At 43.3% G+C, this 25,714-nt stretch overlaps 2 protein-coding genes across 2 annotated transcripts in view; one reads left to right on the forward strand and one right to left on the reverse strand.

Moving 5' to 3' along the window:
* PSMD1 (proteasome 26S subunit, non-ATPase 1) overlaps positions 1–25,714 on the reverse strand; it is an 81,912-nt gene that overhangs the window by 24,483 nt on the left and 31,715 nt on the right. The window contains exons 17-18 of the mRNA XM_035133918.3: positions 5,759–5,873; positions 2,136–2,252 (exon numbers count right to left, since the gene is read on the reverse strand). Coding sequence (XP_034989809.1) covers positions 2,136–2,252; positions 5,759–5,873 — 232 coding nt within the window. The remainder of the gene's footprint in view (positions 1–2,135; positions 2,253–5,758; positions 5,874–25,714) is intronic.
* On the forward strand, positions 11,019–25,000 carry HTR2B (5-hydroxytryptamine receptor 2B). The gene is made up of 4 exons (XM_035133920.3): positions 11,019–11,734; positions 12,511–13,147; positions 19,932–20,132; positions 23,245–25,000. Exons 2-4 carry the CDS (start codon positions 12,850–12,852, stop codon positions 24,132–24,134), a joined length of 1,389 nt encoding a protein of 462 aa, XP_034989811.3. The 5' UTR covers positions 11,019–11,734; positions 12,511–12,849; the 3' UTR covers positions 24,135–25,000.

The raw sequence follows: 25,714 nt of genomic DNA on the forward strand, positions 1-25,714 counted from the left end.
TTGCTCCCCGCCCCTCTTTAAAAAATAATAAATCAAGTTTTTAATCCTCAAGGGTTTTGTGGCAGGCTCGACACAGTGTGGGCAATGTCCCAGGTGCCAGAAGAGATGCAGGATAAAACTGCCCATGTTCAGAGTACAGACCTTCAGCTCCTTGCCACTCCCCCTGCCCGGAAAAAAATCTGTGGTGGGTCAGAATAATGTAAAATAGGCAAAATCATGTAACTCGTCTTGATTTAAATAATTTATACAGTTTACACATTTATTTTTTAAAAGTCTGGACTACAGACAGCCCTAGAATCATAGAATTGGAAGGGACCCCATGGATCATCTGGTCCAACCCCCTGCAATGCAGGAATCCTGCCCACAGCTGCCCCTGGTTGGACTCAAACCACCAAGCTTCTGGTTAACAGCCAGACGCACTACCCCAAAGATCAAGGTAGCCTTCTTCACCAGCCTCTCCTAAACCACAGAAGCTCTTCGGCTATTCCCCCATATCTTAGCCCCAGTAATGATTACAAAGTACAGATCTCCAAGGCCCAGCACCTTTCTTGCCCATCTTCTATAGACTGCAAGAACTCCGGAAAGGCAGCTTCTCACTTCTGTGTCTTGCATATCACATAACACACCACTGGCACAATATGTGGTAGCAGCAGGAAAGGGAGAGAGCTGGGCTCACGTTCAGTAGATGCCTCCCAATTTCCCAAGTAAGTCTAACATGCAAAAGAACAGGATGATGCTTTTACATCGGATCTATTAACAAATGACATTACATGCATCAGAGAGTTGGAACAACCTAGCAGGATGCTTGCCAAGGCCTCTTGCTTTAGGCCTCTTGCTTAGCACTTTTGTACATACAGGGAGGCTTTTACATGTGGATGTTCTCAGATGTCTTATGCTACAGGTGTGTTGTTTTAAACTGAATCTACCCCAACCTACATTGAGAAAGAATATTTCTTTTTAAACTGCAGTTTCGAGAAGGCATTTTACTTTTGTACATTGCTGACTTAATCCAGGACGCCTTTCCCGGAAAGCCAAACATGTAGTTTCCCAGGACAAGGTGCTATTTTTAAAGAAAAGAGTTACACTTCAAAAAATGCACAACAATTTAGAACGGTGGCCTGTTCCAGGAAATCCAGTATAGCTAAGTTACAAAACCTTCCTACCAGAAACAAGATATGCTCACACATGGTATTTATTAGTATGGACCAAGGGCCCACGTACAGCCTTGCTATACGGAAGTGAAAGAAACCTCCAAATTCAGTAAAAAAAATGTGGGACAATATCCTAGAGAGCAGCGCTTCCAAGAAAGTTTGAGAAAGCGATACTGAAAAATGAGTCACCAACATGATGCTCCATCGCTGCCTTTTCAGGCTGCATGGTACGAACTAAAGCTTCATTTAGCCTGGGAAGGACTGTGGGCAGCCAATCCCACAATCTAGACTGGGAGAGAAATGTGCTCCTGAGCCAAACTCAGAGGCCCAAGAGGCTGCCTGTTTGCCACTGGAGACTAGAAATGACGACTCCCTGACCTGCAGCACATTCCTCTGCATGGACGACCCATTAAGAACATTCATTGGATATGCTGATTGTCCCCATCAAATCAACACATTTGCACCCAGAGCTCTGCTGTCTTCATAACCGTGCAATGGATCAACCCAGTTGGTCATCTACCTGTGCTGGGCCTGTGGCCTTGGCCTCTGAAGAGTTTCTACCCTCCTGTTTAGCTTTTCCTTGCACTGAAGGCCAAGTCACAAACCAGGGAAAGGTGAAAAATCAAACATGCCACTGAATGCAAACTGAAAGACCAATAGTCCAGTCAAAAAGGCGGTAAAATGAAAACTGCTCCAAGTTTACAACAGCGACCTCAGTGGTTTGCCTGGGAAAAGAGGAGCGTTTCTGAGGTTTCTGTCCCCTGGACAGCAACAAAGGTAAGCTCCCTGGAGATGGCACACTTTGATAAAATGATACTCGTGCCCAAGCATCTCTTGCAATTTACTGAACTCAAATAGTTTTGTTCCTTGGAGAATGCCACTCGCTAAAACAACTGCCATTGCAGGACTGCAGAAGCTTCTGTCTCCTTCAGCCAAGGGCTTTTCTCTCTTGCATACCTCCCTGGCTGAAGATCCATTACTCACCTTTGGGCAGAGGATCTCTGTCTGCTGGATCATGATAAGGGCAGACGCAATCAAAGCGCCTTGACGCACATAGTTCACAGGATCATTTGTCATTGGCTCGAGCAAATTAATTGCTTCCTATTCGGAGAAAAAGAAGAGCACACATAATATTAACTGTATTACTTTTCAAACACTGGGCTTTCATCAGGATTATCAGATGAGGATCTTCAAGAAGGCCACGGAATAGAGCTTTGCTTATTTTTATTGAGATTGATATATTTATCCACCACTCGGATAGCAGGGCAAAGGGTGTGAAAACAGCGATTACTGCTTTCTAAAAAGCATTATTTCCTCAATTTAAGCTCAAAAAACAGAAGGAAGATTTAACACTTTCCCGAAGGAAATCTGTGTTTGTTAGCTTAGGTGTGACGGGTAATCAATTTATCTGATGCTATAAATGATGCCTATTTTAGGCAACGGGGAGTTGTGTTTTGTCTTGCCACTACCAGGCTTCATGAGCTCCTCGAACATCAATGCACTTTAGTTGACCCATTGATGTGCCTCAGGGCTCACACTGAGAAAATCCTATTCCCCAAACACACTTTCACCTCTCTCAAAGGAGCAGTCTCTGAATTGGACCTCTAAAAACTTAAGAAGCTGGGTTGTGGGGAAGCATGTGAGGAAAGGGAGGGAATATCTAAAAGGTATGGAAATACTTTATAGGCCAAAACACATGGATGACTTCCTCAATTATGGGGGTATCAAAATTGTGTACCTCCATGTGACTAAAAGCTGAAATGTGGTACTGTATTATGTAATTCAAACGCACTCAGATTGTTAGAAAAATTGGGTATTTGCACGCTTCCCCCCCCCCTTAAAAAAAAACACCTCACACCACACAGAAACTTGCAATTTGATGCAAACCTAGTTGAAGGCCTGGAAGAGTAATTTTTCTACATCTGACCATCAAAACCCAGGACATGTTGATGTGCATCAGAAGGCAATACTCTTAGCACAGAATGGGCTGTAGGAACCTCAGCCTCTCACACACCTGAATCAGCATTGTGGGGATTCCCAGTAGCAGCCGAGTATGCATACTGCCAAATTTACTCGCTAACCCACTTTAGAGCTGGAAAATGGATCCGATGACCCAGTTAGAATCAGAGAGGTGGAAGAGACCTCAAAGGGCGTGCAGTTCAATGCCCCCCCCACCCGCCAGGCTGACACAGGAAATCAAACTACTATAACATCCTTGATAGAATCATATTTAAAAATCACCTGAAGAAGCAAAGCCATGTCTTAAATAAAAGAAAGGCTGATGAAGTACAGCTTTAGTGTGTGAGGGGTTATTATTCTGATCTTTTTGTTTTTTTTCACAGCACAAGCTTTCCAAAACCTTTGCTCTAATTATATGGCCTTTTACAAGGCTGAGTTGTATTTTTGTGCATTTATTGGTCCAGGCCTAATCTGTAACATTGCGTGAGTTGATGCCTATTTATAGTGGATGCGTGAGGGAAGTGCCTCTTTGGCCTAACTAAAAGCTTAACTTCGTCTCCAATCTAAAATATTAACTTGGCCTTTAAAATAGGTTGATGCAGGCCCTGGAAGACACACTAATATAAACAGATGCTCAAGATCCTTTATTTTAGAAATAAACAATAAAAAAGTACAGAGCTGCAGCCAAGCAGGTTCTATTATCCTGCCCATACAAATTGAGAAATAAAACAGACTCAGACTGTGAATACCAAACAGCTGACCATTTTTGTCCACTACAGGCAGATGCTAGCACTACAAAGAGGGGGTAAAACTGGGGTGTACTCCACTCCTTCCTGTAACATAGGTGCCTAGTCCACACCACTGTCTGGTGGAGAGAGCATGCCCTGGCACAGGGAGGAGAGGAAGATCCAGATCTTTAAAAGGAAATGCCTCTTCAAGAGACGGGCCAAGGAGTCTGAACAAGGGGTCATAATGGATTTGTGGGTGGGTGAAGCAAAGTGAAATGCCAGTCAAGAAATGCACACAGCAGAGAGTGAACTTGTTATTGTCAAAGGGCAGTTGCTCCTGCAGCTCTGGAGATCTATAAACACCAATCTAGCATCTAGGTAGCTATTCCCAGGTCCATCGGCAACAGGGGACCATTCCATTATCTCTCTACCAGTTTATGTACCTTCCCCCAACGGGCTGCATGCACATCGTTTGAGACTACGCCTGCGTGAAAGCGGACTCTGCTCTTCCCTCTTCAATTCTCTCCTGGTTCTGGGAGACAGTGGTGCAAGCAAGGGTGAGGAAGCACCTGGGTCTTCACCTGCCTGGCCTGCCTCTTCCTCCGGCTCCGACGCTTCTCCTGCCTCAGATTCTTGCCTCCTGGCTGGTACAGGTCCCCACAGACCGCTGCCCCCCTTTCCCGAGTCAAGACTCCAGTGCACACATGTCAGCATGCTGCCAGTCGCTGGCAGTAAATCAATTCCAGAAAGTTAATCCGGGTATATCAGGCCGCTGCAGAGCATGTGAGAGTGTGGCAAAGGCGAAGGAGACCCTCAGAAGATGAAGGAAAACAGGAATGTGAGAGGGCAAAAAGCACAGAGCAGACTCCGTGAGCTGAATGTAGCAGATGCTCTGTTATATGGGAGTCTGCAAACAGGAAGGGGTAGCTTACACAGAGACAGGAAAAGCCAGCAATTGATCATGGTGGAAAGGCACAGAGAGATGAAGAGCTGGTCTGCAGGAGGCCTAACAGCAAAGCAGTGGCCCATGAAGGCCCTCAGTTCAAGTCCATTTGAGATTATTGGCCTGGGAATAGCTGCCTAGAGACACTCAATTGGTGTCTGTCAGTATCCAGAGTTGTAGAAGTGACTGTAAGTGTTATCTTTGACAATAAAGAGTTCACTATCTGCTGTGTGCATTCCTTTGGCTGGGAAGTGCCCCTGACAAACACTTAGGAAAACTGCAGAGAGCATGCACCTTTTTATGAATCATTTATCTCCTTTTATCTCCTAGGAAGGAATAACTTGTCAGATGGGTCTGTATCACCTAAAAACAAAGATAGGATGTATTCTTCTTCAAAAATTATACATTAAATTGACTTTAAATCAGATGATAGATCCATTTTTTCTATTTTGAAGTCTTATGCTGCAATCCTAACACAAGGAATCACGGTTATATGCAGCACACTGTACGGTGCACTAATTGGGCAGGGTGGACTTTCTGGAGTTCCTTCCAACCGTGAATTCTTCAGGTATAGGTAGCAGACTTGATGAAAGAGGAAGGACAGCAAGCTTGGGCCCTGTTGACCTGAAGAAGCATCTCCACCCCCATCGATCTACCTGGACACTGAGGTCCAGCGCTGAGGGCCTTCTGGCAGTTCCCTCATTTCAAGAAGCGAAGTTACAGGGAACCAGGCAGAGGGCCTTCTCGGTAGTGGCGCCCGCCCTATGCAACACCCTCCCATCAGATGTCAAAGAAATAAACAACTACCTGACTTTTAGAAGACATCTGAAGGCAGCCCTGTTTAGGGAAGTTTTTAGTATTTGATGAATTATTGTATTTTAATCTTTTGTTGGAAGCTGCCCAGAGTGGCTGGGGAAACCCAGCCAGATGGGCAGGGTGTAAACAAATGATGATGATGATGATGATGATGACATTACCTTGTTCCCGGTGCCAGCACAGCAGATTCCTAGGGCCATGGCTGCTCCGTAGCGGACATGGGGGTTATAACTTTCTGACAACAAGGAAACTACACTTGGACACTGTTCAGGAGTCCTGAAGGAGGAAGAAAAGAGAAAAGCAAAGAGAGCAATTACATTTCACTGAATTGTAAAGAGCACCACACCTTTAGAGCTGCAAAGTACTGAGCAAAGTCTTGCAACCAAAGGGAAAGGAAGCAACACTTACTTCTGCTAAACATAGCTTGGATTCTGCTGCCGCCTCCCAGAGGCAACTTTGACTAGTAATGTAAATAAGAAGGTGATGAGAACGGAGGTTCAGAGTTAAGGCAAGCTGTACCAGGGCAATTCTTTCTGAAGCTAGAACAGGCCTGAAGACGATGAACTGCCTCACACATAAAGCTATTTGTCACTTTGTTCTCAAACAACAGCTCAAAGCTGGCATCCAATGAGCTGCTCTGGAGATAGGGAGTGAGAAGGCTTTGAATAAATGAACCTAAACATTCACAGTAAAGGTTTTTAGGGACCTGACAAAAACTACCTTTGCCTTTGGATTACTTCAGCAATTATTCAACCAAGTTCAGCACACATAAAGAGATCAGAATTTATTATTTATAAATATTTGTAGACCACTTGTCATTAGAAACATATTCATGTGGTTTACAGCAGTAAAAATAATGTAATGTACAAAAACAAAATGCGCACAGTACAGCATACACACAGCAGCCCAAAAGCCGCACAATTTTAACAGCTGAAGTCATGAGCCATCAAACACCAAAGCAAACAAGGTTTTCTGGGAGTCGGCTATTCTAGTGTACGAGCAGCACCACCCTAGAATCAGTATCTGCTTGCATTAATATATATATATATATGTTTTTACACACACACACACACAAACACACACACACAAACAAACACACACATTATTAAACAGTCAGGTCCTTTAATGAATGGGAGTCTTCAAGTAAAACCTCTTACAGGAGGGGGGAAATGGAATGTAAAGTTTGGCATTATGAAAACAAACAAAAGGAGAACAATGAAGGCTACAGCAATAAAGAAACATTAAAATCAGGAACTCTGTAAGCCAGCTGCTTTGCAAAGTATAACACCCCCTCAGGCACACTTTCCCAGTACACTAGCCGTGAAATCAGACATGCTAAGGTGTCAAAGGGGTTCTCAAAGGTCTCCTAGTTCAAACCCATGCTGATGAAGAAGACTGGCTCTCCTACAGCATCCTTGAGAGGTGGTGACTTGACCTCTTTCTGAGGCAGCCTAATCCTGTCAATTTCATCTACACTGATTTCCTTGAAATTTGAACCCACTGGTCTGGGCCCCTTTGGAGCAAATTATTGATCCACCATTTAAAGTGGCTCCTTCAAATACCTGAAGATTGCCATTGTATTATTTCAGAGAATCATGGAATCACAGAGCTGGCAGGGATCCTGAGGGTCATCTAGTCCGACCCCCTGCGATGCAGGAATATGCAGCTGCCCCATATGGCGACTGAACCTTCAACCCTGGCGTTATCAGCATCAGGCTCTAACCAACGGAGCTACCCAGTCTCATCTCCAAGCCAAACGCTTTCCATTCTTTCCTTATAAGGATCTGACTCTCCAGGGACCTCACCATCTTTGTCACAAACATGCCCATTCTTCTTAAACCGTAATTGCTCAGAAGTGGGAAGCAAGCAGCAATTCAAGGCCTACCCTTTAAATGAACATTCTTTCCCACCCTCTGAGCTAGCCATAACCCTGCTTCATCATGAAACTGTTTGTGCATGATGTTTGTTGTTTTCCTGAGAAAAATAAAAAAATTCCTTCAGTAGCACCTTAAAGACCAACTAAGTTTTTATTTTGGTATGAGCTTTCATGTGCATGCACACTTCTTCAGATACGCTGAAACAGAAGAGCCAGACCCTTATGTATATTCAGAGGGTGGTGGGGGTGGGTGGGTGGGAATGGGTGGTGGGCTGATAGGAGTGGGAAACCTGTTGATGGCTGTTAACGAAGGCTGTTTTCCTGAGAATTATACTTTAATTCAAAGGAACACTTGTTCTTGGAAAGTGGAGTGAGCACCCCGTTCCAGATGGGAATGATATTTCAAACACGTCCCGTTGGACTTCTCAAATCAAATCCTGTCACTTGCTACTCACTTCCCCAGAACCCAGCATTTAGCTACAGCATTTATTATGGCATAAGCTTCTATGGACTCATTTGCCTTCTGAAAATATTGAAGGCACAAAGCTTTTCCTCTGTGAAAGAGTTAACACTTCGACAGGGGGCAGCAACAGCACATCCACACACATCACAGTGGCAAAGAGCCGACCCCAACATGTAAGAGGCAACCGCAGACTTTCAAGCACGGTGCAAACATTTAATTTTCACTCCAGCCAGAAATCTAGCCCCCTGCACACGCTAAAAATAGCTATTCTTCAGACGCACAGGACCAATAATGGAAATTTCCAAAACAAATGTACTTATTGAAAGCCACCTGCAGAATACCAAACTCCTCACAGGAGGAAGGATGAATTTCCTGTTGCCACAATTAGAAATGGAGTGATGCGGACCTATTTTGCAGTAGCCTCGCGGCGTCTTAGTGGTAGCTGTCTCAACAGTGGCACAACCTGGACCTTTACAAGGATGTCAGATAAAAAGGACCGCTTTAGCCCATAACACTTCAAATGTATAAAAGTAGTGTTATCTGTCAAGGACGGCATTATCGTTAAGTGTATCTGCTTCCAAGGCAGCTATTCTACATTCAATGGAAGAGACCACCCGTTCCTCAGGGACCCTTTCTACCTTCCTTTTTGTTGTATGCTGATGAACTGTGCACCTGACAATCCCTGGCTTTCAGAGAAATAACCGGCAGCAGGTGATGGGGAAGACTCTTGCTCTGCACGGGACCCTGGAGAGTCCCTGTCAGTCTGAGGAGTCGTATCTGAACTAGATGGGCAGGTGGCATGGCTGGGAACGAAGTTCCTTTAAATGCTCATGATGACAACCTGTCTGTGCCCCAGAGGATTCTGGAAGTACAGTGGTGCCTCGCAAGACGAAATTAATTCGTTCTGTGAATCGTTTTGTATTGCGAAAATTTCGTCTTGCGGTTTTCCAATTTAAACAAAGCAAAGCAAAAACAAAAAACAAAAAAAATCGTCTTGCGAAGCACGGCCATAGAAAAATTCGTCTTGCGAGTCAACAAAAAGATTGCAAAACGCTTTCATCTTGAGAGTTTTTCGTTGCGCAAGGCATTCGTCTTGCGAGCTACCACTGTATGTTCCAGGTGTAACTCAGACAAAAGTGGTTTTCCTAAACAAGAAATCGCCACACCCTACCATTTTCTAGGCCAAGCAACAGGCCCTATGCAAAACATCCCCAAACTGGTTACCTTTGTAAGTTTTGTACTGTACTATAACCCCCACCAGCCCTAGCCATCTGGAGGGCACCAGGCTGCAAGAAGGCTGTTCTCTGTGATTTAGAAATGTCAGTTTGCTGGCTGTTGTTCAGGATGCACTAGATTGAAGCAATGGGCAGCTCTTCAGAGACAAAATGGCACACCAAGAAAGAATGTAAACCTGCTGGGAAGGCAGCTAAGCAACCAACCACCACATTTTGTTGCAGTGAGTTCCTTAAATTAAGCATTATGTGAAGGAGCCTACTACTGCTTTAATCCATTACACTGTACTAGGTTCCCCCCTCCCCCATGTATTTCCATATACACTGTGCCAAATAACTACCACTTGTAGAGTAGCTACCCCAAACCAAAGTTTTTGTGACTCACAAAATCACAGCAACAATTTGAGAATCTACTTGGTACTCCATTCTCTAGAACAAAAAATGCTGCAACAACTACACGCACACACCAAACTGAATCCTAGTTGGTTGAGCCAGACTATTTGACATATTAAAGGTAAAGGTACTTATCAAACCTTTATTAGGCATTTTGCAAATAAAACCATAAAAGTGAGAATAACATATAAAAGCCTTGAATATATATATATATATATATATATATATATATATATATATATATATATATATATATATAGGGCAGCAGTTGGCTACATGTATATATATATATATATATATATATATATATATATATATATATATATATATATATATGGTTTTCCTTGTTAACCTGCTCCTTGGAGGACTGCTACCAAAAACTCGGCTACCCCCGCCGTTACCCTTTGGTCAACGTCAGATAGGCAGAATCCCACACTTTCACCTAGCTGGGGTTCCAGACCACCCAAAAGAGGGGACAGCACACATTGACGGAGTGTACTGTACAATGGGCAATGAAAGAGAATATGCTCTACAGTGTCCGGGACATTCATAGAACATCTGCAGAATCTCTTGTTTCTAGGAATGTTTTGATATCTTCCCCTGACAAATGCCGAGGGAAAAACATTCAAACGGGCCAGCATAAAAGCCCTACGTTGGGCTGGGATTATTAACTTAGTGACGTAATTGGCTCTGCTATCTAAGATATTTAAATCATAGAATATAGGGGAGCAAATTTTGTTTACAGCTGCCATAATATTTTGTCTCTCGACATCCTGTTAAAGGTAAAGGTAAAGGGACCCCTGACCATTAGGTCCACTTGCGGACGACTCTAGGGTTGCGGCGCTCATCTCGCTCTATAGGCTGAGGGAGCTGGCATACAGCTTCCGGGTCATGTGGCCAGCATGACTAAGCTGCTTCTGGCGAACCAGAGCAGTGTATGGAAACGCCGTTTACCTTCCCGCCAGAGCAGTACCTATTTATCCACTTGCACTTTGATGTGCTTTCCAACTGCTAGGTTGGCAGGAGCTGGGACCGAGTAACGGGAGCTCACTCCATCGTGGGGATTCGAACCGCCAACCTTCTGATCGGCAAGCCCTAGGCTCTGTGGTTTAGACCACAGCGCCACCCGCGTCCCGCTTGACATATTAGCCACAACTTTATCTTTAATACACAACATCTGTTGGGAAATGAAGTTTAATAGCTTCAAAAACACAGATTAGTTTACCTACTTCTAAGTATTGCACGTAAGATTCATTTGCAAGCAATAGTACACAGGAAAGCCAAAAACTCACCCAAGATTTCAGGCACCTCCCGGCCTCAGTTCCCTATTTGTAAAATTGAAGCCCAACTGACAGGGCTGCTGGGAAGATTAATAAAGCATGGCCTGTCATCGACTTGTGCATTTGAAGCACTATGTAGATTACAGATAAATTGTCATACAGTGTAATTTCCCCTGTATTTATGGAAGACTTAAAAAACTCCTACTACCAGGGAGCACCTTTTGACTGCCGTGAGAAAGGGAACAGTGTATTTTTACATGCTCAAGTGAAAAGGACCAACTTGGATTGGATTAACCCATTCAGAGTTGAGGGTGAGAGCTGTGCGCTTCGGGTTTGGAAAGCTGGATGGCGGGGGTGGGAGCAAATAACCTTGCATGGCTCTTCTCCAGATGCAAAAGAAAAGAGGGAGGGGAGAGAATATCTGTTCATTTGTTACTCTGCATTGAAGCACTTGGAGCTGGGTGCACTGGAATGAGTCAATCAACAGATGATACCAGCAGAGCATACACATTCAGAGGAAGCTGCACAGAAGGCGAGAGGCAGAGAGGAAGGGCTGGTCAGCGCTCAAGGGACATATCAAGTATGTAAAAATTAGCAAACGAAACGGCAGCACGACAGAGGGAGGGAGCCATTGACTCGAGCCATTCTCCTCCTCCTCCTCTGGGCTTGACAAGAGAAAGAAATCAACGGCGTAATCGCAAAGTGAACCCGACTGCGGTGGGAAATTCAATCGCAAGTGTGCGTGGCTGGCTTTGAAGAGAGCAATGCAATTAGAGGGAGACATTCTAAGCATCCAGTGTGCGGCAAATAAGGAACACACGTCCTCCGGAGAAACGGATCCAGCTCAAGTACTAAGAAAATTCTGCTAAAATCCAGGGAAGTGGATAAATAAGGTAAGGCGTCAGTCATTTTAAAACTGTTAAAAGGCAAGAATCGTAACGTGCCTTTGTATATCGAGAAACGCCATAGGAAAAAATTGAATGCAAATACAGAAATCCAATGGACCACTTTCATGTGCTTGTTTATTAGAGAGAAGGAATTGGTAACGGTTCCTCTTAAAAGGGATTTATAAGTAAAGTCTGTTTGGTCAAATAGTTCACGAATTGTAACTCTGGTAAGATTATTATTTGCTGTCTTCCCATTGAACAAGTAATGCCCCCCACCCCCACCCCCCAAAAATAGTTCTAGCCTGCAATCACCTGGGGATAAGTACCATTAACTCAATGAGAGTTTCTTCTGAGTAAAAATGAATAGGATTGCACTATGAGCTTAAAAAAATGAATAAATCCTAAATTGATTTTATCTGCCCTTCCACCTGATGAACAAGCAGGCAGGCACATAGTATGGAAGCCTGCATCAGTTTACAAGCTGCAGTTCTCTCAAGAAATGGAATTTATGGAGAGAAAGAACTAGGAATTATTCTCATAGCTCAACTACTGAGGTGAGCAAAACTGTACCCAAACAGTACAAATAGTTATCTCCAGAGCTGTTCCCCCCCCCCCAATTTCGAGTTGTTGGTTTTTTTGCAACATCACAACCTTTAACACTCAAAACTCGGATGGTATAAATTCTCAGCATATACCACCTTGCCACACCTCTAAGTTCAGTGTAACAATTCTAGCTCATCAACAAAATTAAAAACATAATATGTGTATGTTTTATTATGTAGGGCGAGCTATTCAGCACAGGAGGAGAGGCACTGTGCAAGGACACAAGGATCTAATTCATTACCCAACACTTCAACATTCATTTTTGAAGCTTTTCGCTTCAGGGAACAGTCTGACCACTTGGGACCTACAATAAAGAGATGGATCCAAGTCAGCATACGCATTTTTAACAACTCTTTGCGTGCATCCAAGGAAGGACCATGATATGAAATTGCACAAGAGAGAGAAGACCCTCATGTGGTAGCAGATGAGTAGTTTACGATGCTGGTCTTTCATCAGGACCGCACTGGGCCGGAGAGGAAGACCAAGCCCCTAGAACTTACAGTATGTCCCAGTAACACATGCTCTCCGAACAAATCCTACCGGGTGCTGAAATGGCCTTGCCTGTGAACATGTCTGGATCCGGCAATGGATCTGCACAGCCAATCACAGCGGAGGGGACCATGTTGCGCTGGGCAGCTCTGCTCATTCTGATGGTCATCATCCCCACCATTGGGGGGAATATTCTTGTCATACTGGCCGTATCTTTGGAGAAAAAGTTGCAATATGCCACCAACTACTTCCTCATGTCTCTGGCAGTGGCCGATTTGCTGGTTGGGTTGTTTGTGATGCCGATAGCCCTTCTTACCATCATGTTTGGTAAGTACTGGACTCTGATCCTCTAAAGTTATGTTCTCTCTCTCTCTCTCTCTATATATATATATATATGCATGCATGCATGCATTTTAAAGCACTGACCAAATTAAGAGCTTTCTGATGCCTTAAGCCCCTTTGCAAAATGCAGCAAACTACTCTTCCTCTTTCATTCTTCCAGACCAATGCTTAGGGAAAATCAAAACTACTGAACGCCGCTCTGAAATAGCTCTTCTGCCAAGTGGGCAGCTATGTTATAACACACAGCAGTGATAGTTTCATAGTTTAAATGAAAATATACACAGTTCCTATAAAATCAGAAGTTTTTTAAAAAATAAATTCTTTTTTTTTTTACATAAACGAGAAACATTCACCATGATCGCCACCAATGGGCATCATTCCATCAATTTCAAGAAAGCCTCTTTTCTGCCTCTGTAGACACGATGATTCATAACACAGACCATATGTGTGATATAAGATACTGACACCATTTAATCTCTAGCTTCAAGGAAACAAAAGTTCGCTTGAGTGCAATCAGTTTGCCTTTTTTGCTTTCTATAACTAGTTAAGACAGACTCTAAGTCAGGGGTAGGCAACCTAAGGCCCATGGGCCGGATGCAGCCCAATCGCCTTCTAAATCCGGCCCGCAGACAGTCCGGGAATCAGCATGTTTTTACATTAGTAAAATGTGTGCTTTTATTTAAAATGCATCTCTGGGTTTTTGGGGGGCATAGGAATTCGTTCATTTTTTCTTCTTCAAAATATAGTCCGGCCCACAACATGGTCTGAGGGACGGTGGACCAGCCCATGGCTGAAAAAGGTTGCTGCTCTAAGTCAATATTCTAGTGATTTATGTGAAATTCATTTAAACGGTTCAATGGGGAATTTTCAGTAATGTCTTCCTCAGATTCTGCTAGATTTTTTTTTAAAAAAAATTCTGTGTCTCCTAAAAACAAAACAAAACATGGATCTACAAATGAAAGTCAGGGAAATGTTCAGTGGCATGGTTCAAAGCCGGTTGAGATGAACGGATGAGGTTGTGAAATCATGATCATACTTTGATGGCCGTTTGTCTGAATTCTCTGCTATGTAACAGCCAAGGGGTGAAGTGGAAGTCCTTCGCCTCCTTGCCACGAGGTGGGATGTGGTCTGATTTCAACTCCTGGTCTTGGTGAATCAGCTCCCAAGCAAGGTGTCTTCCCATACATACTCTTGTTTTAGATAGGACTACTCAGTCACCAGCACAGCAGTTAAATCTCCTTAGTTCCAATCCTCGTTTCACAGCCCATGAGATCACAAACAGAATTTGAAATTCTATTAGCAGCTTGGAATAATTGACAAGAGCCCATTTAACACAGGGAACTGGTCAGAATTATCTAATGTACAATTACAAGTGTGCATTGGTATGGTACCCCACTCGTCCCCGTGGAAATGCCCCTACATTCAATAGTGCTAACTCAGGGGTCCCCAAACTAAGGCCCGGGGGCCGGATGCGGCCCAATCGCCTTCTAAATCCGGCCCGCGGACAGTCCAGGAATCACCATGTTTTTACATGAGTAGAATGTGTCCTTTTATTTAAAATGCATCTCTGGGTTATTTGTGGAGCATAAGAATTCGTTCATATTTTTTTTCAAAATATAGTCCGGCCCCCCACAAGGTCTGAGGGACAGTGGACCGGCCCCCTGCTGAAAAAGTTTGCTGACCCCTGTGCTAACTGTACCCATGTACTCCTGATTCGTAGCAAGAGTCAACAGGAAGACTAGAATGCAATCCTACATCAGTAAACAGTGCCAGGGGACAGGATACAGAAAGCTGAAATTGCGGAAAGCATGTATTGTCTCATTGGTTCAATTTTCTCACCACATATGCACAAAAAGGCTCTGTGACAATTTGGCCTCTATGAATTATTATCCAGCAAAGAAAAGCGATAAAATCTACAGAGTAGATACAAAACCCACAAAACTATAGTTCAAAGGAAACGAACCAAGTGACATATTATGGCCACAGTTTTCAAGCTGGAAATAGCATATTAAGGGTGCTAGAACTTAAAAAATAAAGACAAAAACAGTCCTTATGCTTGGAAGGAAAAGCACAAGTGTCCCTCCAGGTACAAGGAAGATAAAACCAAGGTGGGTTAGTTGATTCTTACCGCATGTCCTTGGCTGGGCAGATCAACTGAATTTATAAATGTAGTGTTCAAATAACACTTTATATAGGGTTCAAAGCCCTTCACACAGAATACCTTGTCACGGTCCTTACAAATGACAAAGGTAGCCCAGTATTATTATCCCCTTATCAGTGGGGTGGGAGGGGGAGGTTCTGGGTGAAGCTGGTTAATGACTTCATGGCAGAAGGCAAGAATTAAATCAGGAACTTTTCTGATCTGTAACAGTCTCTTAAACTACTATATTACCCAAGGGAGTAATTGTGAGAGCACAAATCATGAGGAGGAACCTTTGAAGAAGCAATGCAAATAAATCCTACATTAAATAGGAAGCTACTGCCATATTTTCTACCACTACCCAGCATACTTAAATTACACTGGCTAAGACCATAGCAAATACATCACTCAAACTAAATATGCACAGAGGCAGGACTAACTCAGACAAGCAAGTCTTGGCCCTGGAGTCATTCTAAATCAAGGTTTCCCAAACTTGGGCCTCCAGCTGTTTTTGGACTACAATTCCCATCATCCCTAGCTATCAGGACCAGTGGTCAGGGATGAGAACTTCCAGCTCCCATCGCCTTCAAGACTGCTTTCTTCGAATGCAGATACAAGAGTGATAACATTTTGTTTTGTAGTAATGATCCTTGAGAAGATGTGAGCATTCTGAGAGGTTCACTATGATCAGATCACTTGAGCTACAGAGATCTTCATAGCTTGCAGGATTTGCCATACTGGTGTGAAGCTCATCAACATTAAATATAAGCACTAAGAGTTAGAAGAATTAAAGAGCAAGTGATTAGCGACCAGCAAAATTACAAACTCTTTACTCTGAAGTTTACTCAGGGCCAAACAACACAAGATGCCATTCATACATTTTGCAGTCGTTCGAATGGCTAACTTGGCCTTAAGCTTCCTAACAATTTTGCTTTTCTGCTCTAGTCTTCTTTTATTATTGAAATTTAATCTTCCATTAATCCTGAGTGAAAACTACTAAAAACCAAAGTTTAAAAAATGCAAGGAATCTTAATTTAGAAGCCAACAAAAAGGCAGCTCATGTTGCAGGGTGCTTAAAAGGGAGGAAAGTCGGGAATCGTAATTAAATAGGTGTGGAGACATTATTTGCAGGCACTCTGAAAACACAGCTGACCCTAAGCTGAATTCACATCCATAAACTGTCTACTTAGCCACAAAAGTTGTGTATTTCTGCCTCCTCAGCAAGGCTAGAGGAGAAAATTCACACCAGAAGCAAAAAAAAAAAAAAGGCCCTGGGCTGGGTGGACTAAAAGCAAGAACACAGCTGAGTCTCCTAGAAGGCTGTTGTTGTTTAGTCATATCCGACTCTTCGCGACCCCATGGACCATAGCACGCCAGGCACTCCTGTCTTCCACAGAAGGCTAGTAATCCCTTAAAAATCCATTAGCCAGATAACTGTTTTAATAGTGTCAGCTGTGCCCAAGTCGGCCAATTAGGCCCACCCCTCCCTGCTTTTTAGACGTCTGTGCTTCCACAACTGTACAGAATCTCAACACATCACACAAACACAATTCCTTTCATTTCTGACAGTTGATACGGAAGATCTAAGAGAGGAAATGTGTGTGCCTCTTTTCTCTCTTCACTCTTCTAGGCCAGTGGTCTTTAAAGTGTATTCAAGAAAACTTTGGGGTTCTTTATGAACTTATCAAGAGTTCCTAAACGAGACTAGTAAATGGTAAGCAGGCATCTTTGAAAGACAGTCTACCATCATTTCAATGAAGACTGACGGCCCTTCTCTCTGATTGGAAAATTTAGGCAATGCAATTTGTAACACACATGATCAACAAAGAGTAGGAAGATTTGCAAGCTGACATCTACAGCACCAAGGAGTTTGGCTTGCCTGGGCCAGAGGATAAGGCATTCACCTACTTAGCAGATGTCACTGGGGCAGTATAATCACTTAGCATTGATATAGTCACTATAGTGCTTTAAAATGTTCAAAACCCATCATGCAAATTGTTGCAACCATCCTGTAAGGTAGATCGGTGTTAGCATATCACAAGGCGAGGTGCTGAAAGTAAGAGAATGCAGTGTGTGAAAGGCTGCCTACTGAATTCATGGCCAAGGTGAAATTTGCACCAGGGACTTCCCAGTTCACAGCTCAGATGCTACACCGCTACCACTGCCTCCTGTAACTCCTCTTCATTATTCTCACTTTACAGAGAGGAAAGAGTTAATATTATACTGTACATGGCCAAGAAGATCACTCAACTGCCACGATGTGATCTGGGACAAACATAGTCCAATGCCTTATTCACTGGGCAACACCCACACTCAAATTGCAGCCAACACTCTTAATATCAAGCATTTAAAGTCCACTTTTCTTAAACATACAACATGCACACCACCTCTCTCAAAACTGAGCACAAAAGGAAGGAAAAGCAGAAGTTCAGCGGGAGAAAAATCCACATTCTCTGATGTAAGAGGGCGAGAGAGAGAGACTATTTTGCTACAGCGCAAAAATTCTCTCCCTGCAGGAATGAGCAGAAAGGAGGTAACGTCTAAGCCGCACTGCACAAAGGAGAGAAAACATTGAAATCATTCATTGGAAATCTAGCGAGCCAGGAGCCATCATCCTCTTCACATGTAAAGCGAACACCTGCACACAAAAAGGCCATACATTACTTGGTGTCTCAACAACATTAGTTCAAGGCACAGGAAAACGCTTGCCTTGCTAGATAGAATCTCAGGATTTCAACCACACAAATTTAATTGGTTACTTGAAGCTTTTATTTCTTCTGGCAAGACTGTGCTCTGGGAATGAGAGATTTTGTAAAAAAAAAAAAAAAAGCTAATAAAAACTCAAAGGAAATCTTTAAAAAGGTTTGCTCAACATTTCACGGTCTATTCAACAAGGCACCCGCTTTTCTACTTCATTTTAAATGTTATCAATTCTCTTTTTAAACAACAACAAAAAAGCGCTCCAGGGTTTTCCCCTCTGCTATTACTATTAATACCCCACAAACCACAGAGCTGACTTCTTTAAAAATAAGCCCTTGCTTTTGTGACTACGGAGGGCTGGTTGCTGCTGCAGAAAGAACCAGCTGCCACGTGGTTTGGGCTGCAAAGCATCCCACCATATTCCGATAAAGAAACAGCCATTTAGCGCAGGTGTAGAGCCACTCACACAATGCTCTCCTACAATGTCAGGACTGTATGGTTTCTGTGTAGGAATTGGATGGCTTGTGTAGGGAAGCTACAGACACACTGGAAGCCTCCCTCAAGGTAAACCAGGCTACCTGGGGAAAGGGGGAGGTGGGGCAGTAGTTGTTGGGGGTGGGGAGATTTGCATTCAGATCTGGTTTTGCCGTATTCTGCTTAACACAGCCGTAAGTAGCTTGAATAGGTTTGACCCAGTAGTAGCTGTTTCATTATCCTTGTCTATCTTGGTAAAGCTGAGAATCCTGGCAACTTGTGTTGGCCCCACAGATTAATAAAAGAGGGCACACAAAGTAAGGTCCAAAATCTCAAGCTTATGCCCAGAGTAAAAAGGTAAAGGAAAAGGGACCCCTGACCATTAGGTCCAGTCGTGACCGACTCTGGGGTTGCAGCGCTCATCTCGCATTATTGGCTGAGGGAGCCGGCGTACAGCTTCCGGGTCATGTGGCCAGCATGACAAAGCCGCTTCTGGCGAACCAGAGCAGCGCATGGAAATGCCCAGAGTTAAAAAAAACTTTATTTTTACCTTTGAACAGTTATGCCCCCCAAAATGTATCCATTTTTATTGCAATTGATGCAAGAGATGTCATTATGCGAATCCCCAAAAAGGCCACAGCTAATTCACAGCAAGGGCCTCTACAAAGAAATCTGGCTTAGAAACCAAACCTCGCACCGTTAATTAAGGAACAGGAGCTGGCTACTACAGGAATAGTGATGCTGATGGATTTGAATATGACAAAATGAAAGGGCGACAATTTATTATTAGCAGGTGCACAGGGCTGAAGAAGCCCTATTTAGAAATCAGGATTCCGAATAATGAAAAGGAAAACCATGTGTTGCAAGAAGATGCAGTATTTTCACCTGATCGCCACCATCACAGTGAAGAAAAAGTCACCTAATTGTAAAGCAGCGTATGTACCAGAATTGTTATGCCCCAAAACCAGAACACTACACCTCAAACGCTTAACAGATCATCAGTTGTTGCTGCCCTTTTTTGCTTAATAAGCCCACAATCCATTGATTTTAGGCCACTACTACCTCAAAGGCATTGAAGATAGGGCAATTGCCCTGTTCAAGAAGCCTTGATTAATCAATAGATTAAATGTGCTTACATTTGCAATTGAGAAAGGGTTCTACAAAATAGCTCCCACCCCACATCTACACAATTTTTAGGTGATGTAAATATGTGCCAGAGCAAACAGTCATCTTAAAAGTAGCTCCTCCAGTGGAGGAGAGGTGGAGGAAGGCCTCTTCCGAGACGTCACCTGCTGTTTTTGAAATTACTTGTACTAAAAATAACTTTTTTAAAACTCCTGCCTGATTAACTGGAGTGCTTTATAGTGTCACGAATTCATTTACTAAATGTTGCACCCTCTTCCACAGGGTGCACACCCCACAGAACAATCCTAACCCCTTTCTACCCTTTTTCAGAGATTGCATGGCCTCTTCCGCGGGAGCTGTGCCCGGTCTGGCTGTTTCTGGACGTCCTCTTTTCCACAGCCTCCATCATGCATCTGTGCGCCATCTCACTGGACCGCTACATTGCCATAAAAAAGCCAATCCAAGCGAGTCAGTACAACTCACGGGCCACAACGCTCATCAAAATCACAGTGGTCTGGCTGATCTCAATAGGTATGTGGCAAGCATCAAAGGGAGAGTGTGCTTTTCATTTGCTAAGAGCTGGTGTGAATGCATGGGTGCCAGAGAAGTGGCACTGCGTGAATGGCGAGCAGCCTCTGATGAGGACATCAGCTAGTCTCTGGTTCTCTTCCTCAAATGAAATCTCTAAAACTGAAGTGGAGCTGGGGTCTAAAGCAAAACAGGCATAATTATAGAATCATAAGAGTGGGAAGAGACCCTGAGGATCATCTAATCCGACCCCCTGCAATGCAGGAATATGCAGCAATCCCTTATGGGGATTGAACCTACAACCCTGGCATTATCAGCACCATGCTCTAACCCAGGGGTGTCCAAACTTTTTTCAAAGAGGGCCAGATTTGATGAAGTGAACGTGTGTGAAGGCCAACCAAAAGGCTGACCAAAAGTTCCTGAGCTTTTTTAGGATTTTACCCAGGGAATAAACTGCCACAGGGCCTGGATTAAGCCAACCGGCAGGCCGGATTAGGCCCCCAAAACGGACTTTGGATATGCCTGCTCTAACCGAAGGTCACATTCTATCTCGAGGGCTAACGTTCTTTCTGTACCAAAAGAAGGCTCAAAGCCCGAACACGCCATTCAGATAGCATCTCTGAACTAGAACTCCTAAAAGTTTGGGATCAAAATACCCAATACTGTACCTTACTGTTCAACAGAGCAAAGTATGGAAAATAATAATAAGAATAAGTATAAGTACAGTGGTGCCTCGCTAGACGAATTTAATTCGTTCCACGGGTCTTTTCTTATAACGAAAAATTCGTCTAGCGAATCCCATAGGAATGCATTGAAATTTTTTTTTGCCCATAGGAACGCCTTAATTGAATTTCAATGCATTCCTATGGGAAACCGCGATTCGCTAGACGAATTTTTCATAAAACGAATTCGTCTAGCGAGGCAACCTCCCCTAGAAAAAACCTTTCGTTAAGCGGAAATTTCCTTAAGCAGGGCATTCGTTAAGCGAGGCACCACTGTATACCGACTTGATCTGAAGATTACAGGGCAGTTCACAACATAAAATTAAGAACACAAAGTACATACAAAAAGAACCCAAACCAATAACACACACACACCCCAAACAAACACATTACCATTATTAGCTCGTTGGGAAATTGCTTAACACATTTCAGTTGTAAATGTTGGGTTGCTACAACAGAATTCACAACGCCCCAGGCACAGAGAAGCTTGAATTCAGTCACTATCACTAGCCCCAGTGAGGAGCAGTTCCTATTGGGTGGGGATCTGATACCACCTCCAGTTCTTTTGAATCTAAAAGAGAAGTGAACTAGCTGGGTCAAATGCCCACCTGCAGACACACTAAACAAAAAAAGATAAGGACAGAGGGAACAGGAGGGTGGAGTGCAATTGGGAACTTAACTGTTCAGAGGTGAAGGAAGAGAGGAAACTATGACTGTGTTGTCAAAAGTACGCAAAGCAGAAAATAATAAATGAGGTGCAAATGAATAGTTTATATTATGCTTCTCCGTGTATTCTGAACTCTCTGAAGGCACACCGCCCGTTGATAATGTCTCGTTGGTTTGTACACAAAATGTCAACTCCAGATGTAAGACAAATGAGGAGAGGGGAGGAAGTGAATCAATGACTCCAAACTACTGGCTAGCAATGGCTCCAAAGCACAGGAAGCAGACATCATAGATTAACTGTAAAACAAGCGATGCAAAATATGCCCAAAAGAGTGTCAAGAATAAGAATGATTTAAAAATCAGTTATGCTGCAAACAATTGAGAGGTGAAAAAAGACACCACCCACTTAATCAATGACTGCACCCGTGGTTTGTTTGTTTTTATAAAAAAAGCACCACTTCATACATTAGTAAAGTTAAGAGCTTCCCGCAATCAAAGGAAACAATAGGCAACTTTTGAAGTCAAAAAAAAGGAAATGGCTAATGAGGCAAAACTATTTGAGCATGACCTTTTAATGCCAGCTTTTAGCGGCATCAATCATATGCAGCACTTATCCCATGACTTATTACTCATTAAATGGACTCAGTCTCTGAACTGCATCTTCTCAATAATTTCAGGGGAGCTTAAAAACTGATTAGCAGATGTCTAGCTATGGACTCTCCAAGTTCAGAGGCAATAGCCTTCGTTGGGCTTCTTCAAGGCATCTAGATGCTCACTGCAGCAACCAAGATGTTGGACTGGATGGGCCCCGTTGTCTATTGCTTTGGTTTGTTCTTGTTTTTATTATGTATTTTGTGTTTTTATCTTGCGTTTTTATGCTGTGAGCCACCCTGAGATCCTCAGATGAAGCGATAGCCTAAGGTACAGCAAACCCCTAAACTTTATAAAGCCGTGGCGGCACCACTAAAAAGTGAAAGCTTCACCGCTGATCTGATTATTTGAGTGCTGAAGGGCTGAAGGCACAAAGTTTTGCTTGGTAGCTAAGTCAACTCTTAAGAAACCACAAATATGTTCAACAGCAGCAGTTGTTAGGAGGCAGGAAGATTCGCTAGGCCAGAGAACTCAAAGCATCCTGTGCTTACACTTGCAGAAGGTCAGAGAAGGAGAACGGAATACCTAATTAAAACCAATTGCCAGCTGCATGTAGCTCCCCAGCCAGGCTGTCCTCCCTCCTGTGGAAAAAAGGCTTGTGGGAAGTGGGTCACCACTGCAAATGCAACGCGCGCTTTATGTCAAACACAAGTGATCCAAGAAAAATTTGTTCTATTTGTTGCCCAAGAAAGGAGAATAGGGCACAAAACAGCCAGTGTTGCTCCAAACATGGGCTAGAAGGAGTCAAGAGGCAGCATTCATCTCATGGGAGTCACCTCTCTCAACCTGATGCTCTCCTATTTTGAGGTACTTATCTAGCTACTTGATCTGTTGTGCTTTGGAGACATCTCCAGTTCAACTGCTTTGAGGGCTTTTGTTCAGTCAAGAGGTATATGAATGTTATTAAATAAAAAGGTTCTCTCTAACGGTGGGCTTGCAAAGCTCCTGCAATTTTATTTGCATGACTTGCTCCAATGTTCAGAAGCCAATCTCAGAACATGCTCCTTATTATGTACTGCGGCGCTTTCGGTTCCACGTCCAGGTTGAAGCTTACTAGATTTCTGCTTCCCCTACAGGCATTGCGATCCCGATCCCGATCCGCGGCATAGAAGAAGGTGCTGAAAACCTGCCAAACTTCACCTGCGTGCTGAACCCGGAACGTTTTGGAGACTTCATGCTCTACGGTTCGGTGGCTGCCTTCTTTGTCCCGCTGGCCATCATGGTGGTCACTTACTTCCTGACCATCAGAGTTTTGCGCAAGAAAGCCTACTTGATCAACAAACTACCCCAGCGCTTTACCTGGAGCACAGTGTCCACGGTATTCCAGCGGGATATGACACCAGGCTCATCGCCGGAAAAAGTAGCCATGTTGGACAACTCCAAGAAGGACAGGCCTTTGCCTAACGGGAATGAAGAACTGCTAATGCGCAGGATGTCTACAGTCGGGAAGAAGTCGGAACAGACTATTACCAATGAACAGCGGGCCTCCAAGGTCTTGGGTATTGTATTCTTCCTCTTTTTGTTGATGTGGTGCCCGTTCTTCATAACCAACATCACTTCCGTTCTGTGCACGTCCTGCAGCAAGGAGTTTATCCAAACACTTATGGAGATATTTGTTTGGATCGGGTATGTTTCGTCAGGCGTGAACCCACTGGTCTATACCCTCTTCAACAGGACATTCAGGGAGGCCTTTGGCAGATACATCACTTGCAACTACCAGACCTCAACACCTGGATCTGCCATTCGGAAGTGCTCCAGCAGGCTCTCGTTCAGAAATTCTGTGGCAGAGAACTCGAAACTTTTCATGATGCACCACGGGATGCGGAATGGGATTAATCCAGTCATGTACCAAAGCCATCGGCTTTGCACCTCGCCCATCCAGTCTCCGTCGGCCATACTGCTGGATACACTGCTACTTACAGAGAATGAAGTTGGTAAAACAGAAGAGCAAGTCAGCTATGTATAGCTGAAGAGAAAAGACAGGCCATACCCTAAACTCACTGATAAATGCCCAGTATGTATATGTGGTTCCCATCTGTTATTTATACAAGTCCAAATTATAGTTTTATCAACTGCTCTCCTCTAAGAGTAGAGGCTTCTCTCACTCAAAGGGCCACCTTCATTTATTCTTATTTATCAGCAATTTATCCTGCTACCAAAAAAAAAAAAGAAGTATTCGAGCATGGTGGTTTACAAAACAGAGGTTTTCAAATAAATACAACTATGGCAACTATCATGTCTCAGACATTGGATTCCTGATCCTGCCTCTTCGAAAGGCACATTATTGCTAGGAGGTCTCTATAGAAGTATTATATAGGACCATCTTATCGAGTGACATTTTACATTAAGAGGAAGAGGCCTGCACTTTCAAAATCAGGTATATACAAGTTTGCAGAATTACCAAGGCTCCCATTAAACAGTGATTAAGCTTGGAAAGAAAGTGCACATCTCAAGACCATTTAGGAACCCTCCCCACCCAACTGAATAAAGCTGTTTACATGTGGGCTAGTTGGAAAGGAGATGATCATAACCTTCTCTGCTATTATTGTCCCACTCCCCCCACGAAAATAATCCTATCCAATAAAGCTCAATGGTGCAATTTGAATAACATCAATTCATGGAACTGCCTTCCAGCAGAGATCAGACAGGTGCCCTCCCTACTGAAAACTTTTTTTTAAATCCCACTTTTCCATTTCCATTGGAGTTTGATTTTATAGTTTTAACCATTTTTTATTGTAGCTTTGCAAACTGCTTAGAGACTATTGTAGTTAACTGGTATATAAATTGTTTAAATAATAATAATAATTAATATTAATAAATTAAGAAACTGCACATATTTGTTTAATTTTCATAATTCATTCTGCCTCCTTGTTCCCAATGACTCATTTCCAGCTAACAGCACTTGGAAATTTCACCCTGATCCCACGACTTTCACAATCAGTTATCGTGTGGCAGTAACACCTTGATCAGTCTAAAGATCAAGGCCAATCTAGATTGTTATGTTTCAAACAACACCCGGTCTAAAAAGTCACATCAAAGGGCCTTACATAAAGAGTTCAGTAGAAAAGGGTTCTGCTTTTGCACTGCAGGGGTTGGACTAGATGACCCTTGGGTCCCTCCCAACTCTACGATTCTATGAAATAATAGTGACCAACAGAGGCCAATCAATAAATTCAAGGGCTGGGATTGAAAGAGTTGCTCAGAGTCACACAAGAGGTTAATACTTCTTTGACATCTGTATCACAACCTGCTTTTGAAACTTTCCTCAATTTCAAAAGCAGTTTGTCATGCAGTCCCTTTTTTGGAGGCGGGGAAGCCAAATGAGGAAAAACAAATCTAAACACACACACACACACACACACACAGGCTCACTGAAATGAGCTTTTGTGGTTCTTCGGATCCTGCCTGTTGACTTATTGCAACAGCAGCAAAAAGAGCCAAAAAGCATTGTGACTTAGTCACTAGTTGTGGAAAAGGATTACAATATTTGCACACGTTAACTGAAAAGCTACCATATACACCAACAGAGACTGGCGTGCCACATAA

The sequence above is a fragment of the Zootoca vivipara genome, chromosome 5 (genome assembly GCF_965207765.1).
Source record: "Zootoca vivipara chromosome 5, rZooViv2.hap1.1, whole genome shotgun sequence".
Classification (NCBI taxonomy): domain Eukaryota; kingdom Metazoa; phylum Chordata; class Lepidosauria; order Squamata; family Lacertidae; genus Zootoca; species Zootoca vivipara.